The sequence below is a fragment of the Cupressus sempervirens genome, chromosome 10 (assembly GCF_028749045.1).
Source record: "Cupressus sempervirens isolate cs-2001-9-10 chromosome 10, ASM2874904v1, whole genome shotgun sequence".
Taxonomy (NCBI): domain Eukaryota; kingdom Viridiplantae; phylum Streptophyta; class Pinopsida; order Cupressales; family Cupressaceae; genus Cupressus; species Cupressus sempervirens.
The window spans coordinates 287,516,638-287,522,637 of NC_143127.1; the positions used below are offsets into that span (position 1 = coordinate 287,516,638).

The 6,000-nt window shown below is 34.0% G+C and overlaps 1 protein-coding gene across 5 annotated transcripts in view; it reads right to left on the reverse strand.

Moving 5' to 3' along the window:
- LOC149533775 (Plasma-membrane choline transporter family protein) overlaps window positions 1-2,021 on the reverse strand; it is an 87,023-nt gene extending 85,002 nt beyond the window's left edge. For 2 of the 5 annotated variants that reach the window (XM_089803636.1, XM_089803640.1), the window contains exons 1-2: window positions 1,805-2,021; window positions 1,378-1,567 (exon numbers count right to left, since the gene is read on the reverse strand). In XM_089803636.1, the coding sequence (XP_089659762.1) occupies window positions 1,378-1,455 (78 nt within the window). In that variant the 5' untranslated portion in view covers window positions 1,456-1,567; window positions 1,805-2,021. Of the gene's footprint in view, window positions 1-1,377; window positions 1,770-1,804 lie in introns of those variants that run through there. The other 3 variants (XM_089803638.1, XM_089803637.1, XM_089803639.1) reach the window with 3 other exon arrangements.
- Between the last annotated feature and the right edge of the window lie 3,979 nt (window positions 2,022-6,000).

Consider the following 6,000-nt stretch of genomic DNA (forward strand, 5'->3'; position numbering starts at 1 on the left):
TAGTGAAAGAACTTTTCACACTCATAGACTAGCCTGACAAAGCTGGACAGACTTGAAGCTTACAAGCTGTATAGACTTATGGTCTTTTATCATTTAGCCTTCCAAATCAAACCACAAAACACAAAAGTTGAGTATCTATTACTTTGAGAATTTCACTGCTAGTTAGACAGTCAAATATTTGTGGCAATATGTTCCGAATGAAGGTTAGAGTCTAATCTGCATGTTTGAGGCTTCTTCGTGCTTGGGAGTATATTAGACTACTGTTGACATTCGAATCTCCTTAAGCTAAAAAAAATAATATTAAAAAGAATAATAATAATAGTAGAGTGCAAAACTTTAACGCAAAGAAGCAATTTTTTAGATAAAGTTTTAAAAACAGACGTGAGCTTGTAAGGTTGATACATTAGTGTTTCCCTAGACAGAAATGATGTCACATGCCAATAATGAAGAGGAGCTTATGCATGAAATCTGTATCTTTAAATCGTATACAAGCATTTAGGTTTCTTTTGTTGTGTGTGCCCTTGCAGGCTGCTGTGAGAAATTCCTGTAAAAATTCTACTATGGACTGTGTCATAGTTTCACCAAGTCAAACCTAAAACTCCAGACTATGGATGATAAGCGACAAAGAACACGTCAAATTAATGAATTTGGCTAGAACCCGCAAGCTCTATGAGGGTGTAGTTTTCCGAGCATGAAACTTGGCTTACTGAAAAACCGATATATGTTTCATATCACGCCACTTTCGAACAACCGAGTTATACTCAAGTTTTGACAAGACAGATTACCTGAGTGCAGATGACTTGGCAAGTCAATTGTCAAGTTTGATCAGTGTCATGTAGACAAACCAAAACGGGGAATCAAGAATTATCGAGGCAGGAAATTTGTAAGACAAGCAACAAAGTGTTCATCATAACAGATCGACGTTGTGTCTCGTCCAGTCAGGCTCCAGGAAGAATCATATGGCCTAAAGCTCGTAACCAATTATCATTTTTTTCACTTAAATGTTGAACACAAACTTTTCTAGTCGGGTAAATCTTTTTCTGTGTTTAACTAAAATGTTTACAAACACTGATTACTAGTGTTATTACACTGATATTCATCAGAAATTGCATGAACTACCTATCAAACACACAATTTTTAAACATACAGAGCCTCTGGGTAGACACTCTGCAACAATTTTCAAAACTCAAAGCTTCGTATTACACCCCATGACCCAGTGACACTGTACCAACTTCCTAATCATCCTAATCTAAAATGCAATATTCTACCTAAATTGCTTTGAAAATGAAAAGCGCTTATAAACCCTAAAACAATTGTATGATAAGCTTCTGGATTAAGCTGCGTGATACGGAAAAAGGCCATAGAAAGGGCACTTGCCTCCTCTGTACTGGAATTGAAGCCAAGCCCAGCTTCCTCCTCGGTTGCAGACCGGTCCAGCGAAGGATGACTCTGCATATCCCCTTCCCCAATTCATCAACACAAGCTCCCCTCACCTTCCCTTGCCCTCAATTCATGCATCAAACGAACCATCACAACTCCTAACACTACACGCACTCTTCGACACTACCTGCGCCATTTTATATTTTTCAAACCATAAATTTCTCTCAATTTTCCAACTACAAGCTTTCTACCCAAACATTATAAAATTCAAAAACTAAACAGCAAATTCTCTGCACTACGTCAATGGCAAAATGCTATTAAAAACAATTCCGGGAGAAAATACTGCACAAATATCCATATTTTAAAATTTTTAATGCGAACTAAAGCCTAATTAAAGCTCTTAGGCAGTTTCCCCGGTAATTACAGTATACTTCGACGAAAGCGATCATTATCCGTCAATCACGTTTGTCTGCGAGCCAACGACTATAAGCCCTAGGGTAAACTCGCCAAATTTTCAGTAGGTTTCTGTTGGAAGTATACACATTGAAAACTAACCAAAAGGGATTAAAAAAGTCGCATTCATTTACGTGACAACGAGGAGCCTTCCAACGCCAGTTATGCGTATGTCCCATGTAAATAATAAATATATTCATATACACACAGAATATATGCTTCGCATATTTGACCTGAAACGCGGGCGGGAACAGAAGAATTTATTGCCTTGTGTTTTAGGCCCAAGAAATACCAGTTGTCTGAAGTAGAGCAGATTTAAATGCCCTCCAAGGTCTATGGAATTCTCTCCAGGCTCCCTGGAGTGAATGTGAAACTTACACGTAAGCACCTACAAAACGCCGTTTTCTATGACCTACCGTTCACAGACCTACTGTTCCCAGACAGGTCTGACACGTCACCATTGAGGACTTCTTGTAAGTCTATCATTGTCGTGCGTCACTTGCATTGCCGGCCATGGGACCCAAAGTGCTTGTAATGAAATATGACGGGCATATCTGACTTTTAAGCAATTTTTCTTTTTTTTAAATATTTAATAAAAAATAATTATATATAAAAGTATACTAAAATACACCCTTTGCACGTGACTAGTAGTTAAATTATCAATGTATTCTATAAGAAGAATACGGCCGTATGACCATCAAATTTATCCCACCAGTTCGTTCACCTGTGTCACGTCATCGGCGTATTAGTTGGGATAAGGAGCCTGTCGCTACCCGACAATTAGTTTATTCTCTTTTTCATGTTTCCCATAAATCCCGACTTTACCGCGCATTTGACCAAATAGAATAAATATTTTCGCTGGCAACTATATTTATATTTTCAATTTTTTGAACATTTAAATGTATTATAAAGTCAAGAATAGATTTAATCAACTCGTGTATACTGATATAAGCTTTCTAGAGTCCATAATTGAAGCTGTAAATTTCTCCATAGAAGTATGAGAGAGAGTGATTAGAATGTCGAATAATAAAGCATGTCAAGACTGTTTGCCTTCATTGCATTATAATAATAAAATAATGATAATAATAATAATATTTCATTGCTTTAGGATAGATGAGTCTAACATAATAATCTAAATATAGAATTGATAATAGTTTAAATAAAATAGAGTAGTGAAAGATTATAGTTTTCTTTATTATTATTGGTAATGTTGCCTTCAAGTTTGATTTGTAAAGATGTAATTGCAATTAAATTTCTTCATTATAATCAATATTAGTTAAATATTAATAAATTAATAATATGTTAAAGTGTCATCACAATTAATTGGTATAAATTAATATTAGAAACAAGACTTTAATTTTTTATTTAAAATAAATGAAATATGAGAATTTTAGAATCTAAGATAGTGTTATATGAAGTAAATATATTTCAACAATGTTTATAAACAAATTATATTTAATTTTTAAAATTTCTAAGTACATTTCTTATCTTATTCCTTATCATAGTCATAATGAATTATAATGCTTTAAATTCTAATAAATAAAAACTAAGCTTATTTATAATTCAATTAGTAGTTAAATAATTTTGGTATTTTTTTAACAAAAGAGGTAGATCAATGAAAACCATTTAGTCTAGACAAAATAAATTGGCACTAGGAGCAATGGTGCGAGGAACATGGGAGCGAAGGATGGATCGCAAGGAATTGCAATATGCAAGAAGCCTAGAAAGAAAAGTAAGTTGTTGAAAAATGGGATACAAAATTGAAAGTGAAATGTCACTTGATGACTTTCCTACAAAATCTAACAATGGATGGAAAGCTTACAAAGATATCTCAAATTTTGAACAAAGAACATATATCAACTACATACTAGAGTCAGTGTTTGAAAATGGGAATTGGGTAGACAAATACAAACCACCGGCACTAATAATAAAGTGGATATACAATTCATGGCAACCACAAAGGATAGAAGGTCCAAGGCAAAAAGGCAAAGCATGGAAAAAATATGATTTCAACCAAGGAGGGAGAAGTAGAACAACCTCACAAGGAAGTTATGAGGAACTGCAACAGACAAACCATAATTCCCAAATAGATCAACATGGGCAATTTTGGCAAGAAATTTGACTTAATGTAAACACATTTGAGAATTGATAAGAAAAAGCATTAGCAATTCAAGCAGTATTCATTTTTATGGTGTAGTATTGGTGAATAGAACAAGTTTTCATTGGTGACATGGGACAAAATTTGCTCCCCCGAGGAGGCTAATGGAGTTAATCTAAGAAAGTTGACAAATAATGAATTTGTCATGGGTGCTAAACTAGTATGGAATATATAAAATTGTGTACAACAAAAGTGAGTACAAATACTATGCAAAAAAATATTTAGATTCAAATGAAGATAATCATATAGTAATAGTTACAAAACCATCTAGAACTACATTTTAGAATGTAGAGACGTTATATCCCACCATGTCACCTAGGAAGTAAGGAATAGACACAAAGCTTCATTTTGGGTGGACTCTTGGGTTGGTGAATTATTGAAGTTGATGAAAGATCAACCCCACAACTCCCAAGAACACCTGCATGCAAACACCTATCACAGAATAGAGAAGCAAAAAGCTATGGAGGCCGAAATTCCCAGATCCACAAATGAGACATTCTTGATGAGAAAAAAGAGATGCCTATAAACAAAAGTGAATTAATCTCAATTATTGTTTACAATGAGAGATCATCCTTATAAAGGAGATCGAAACCCTAAAAAAGGTCTAACCTAGGTTGCATAATAATAATTAATAAAAGAATTAATTATTATATGCCTAAAGTTTAGCTTAAGCAACTATAGTTAATTAGGAAATATCTAATTACTCTAACATGAACAACCTAGTATAAAGCAACTATATTTGCAAAGCGTAAGGGAAGAAATGCAAAGAGCATCAGGCATGAAGCTCTATAATTGTGGAAGACCCATTAAACACAATGGAAGGATGATATGGGAATGGTGGTATCTAGGTGAAATCAATGCTCTAGAAAATCAAAAGAGGCAATAAGCCAAATTATAGGGGAAAGACAAATATTACCAAGCAATGGAGAGGACATAATTATGTGGTGTAGAACCAACATGGGGAACTACAAAGTCAATGTGGGATATAAGATTAAGGAATCCATAGTGGCAAGAAGAAATTGACCATTCAAACTTATATGGAGCAAAGAAGTTCTACCCAAGGTCAAAGTATTCACTTTGATTTCTCTACAAAAAAGAATTTTGATTGGAAGGAAGATTCTAGAAAATGAGGATTCATGCTTGTGGGAGGTGTTTACTATGTCGGGCAAAAGAATAAATCGTAAATCATATCTTGAGTAATTTTCAGTATGTGAATGATTATTGGAAGTATTTCATGGAAATTTTGGGGTTTTAGTGCCTGCTTGATGCAATAAAGGTTAAGAGTTTCCCTAAAGGAGATAGTCCAACCTTGCAACCAATGTCAACACATTGGAAAAATAATCTTAGAAGCACAACAACACAATAAATAAGCTAAACAAATATTTCGATTAACATGGAACCAATAATTTACATCTAATTGGCCCACAAATATGCAATCTTGCATTCTATGCATACAGACTTGATTATTTACAATAATTAGCTTCTAGCCTTCAAGCTATCATCTTCTACTCAACTACCTCCTAGACAAGAACAACTACCACACTTATATACAAGATTTTTAGTCACAACTTGGCTCATCTAATCATAAATTCCAACAATGAATAAAATATATTACAAATTATAGTTTAGGACCTAAATACATAAGAACTCTCTCAAATAAGGTTGATAAGTCATGTGATTGTATAGAGAGTTCATTGCAAACATATTACAATCAATGAATGTGCCATCAATCATCATGGATCATGAAAAGGCATTACAAGATCAAATCATTTTATCTTGGTAGCTAGAACAAAAAGAACAATATAGGACCAAACTAAACTTAAGATATCCTTACAAGGAAGAACATGTCGAGTTAAAAAGCTAGACATAGACTCACCATTATTTCTAAAACACAACATAAAGATTGCATGGGATAATGAGCCAACTAGAACAATTGCCACCCAAATCACAAAAACTAGATGCTCCTACATCATCACTTCCAAACAATATTGTTGGTTCAATATGTGGCC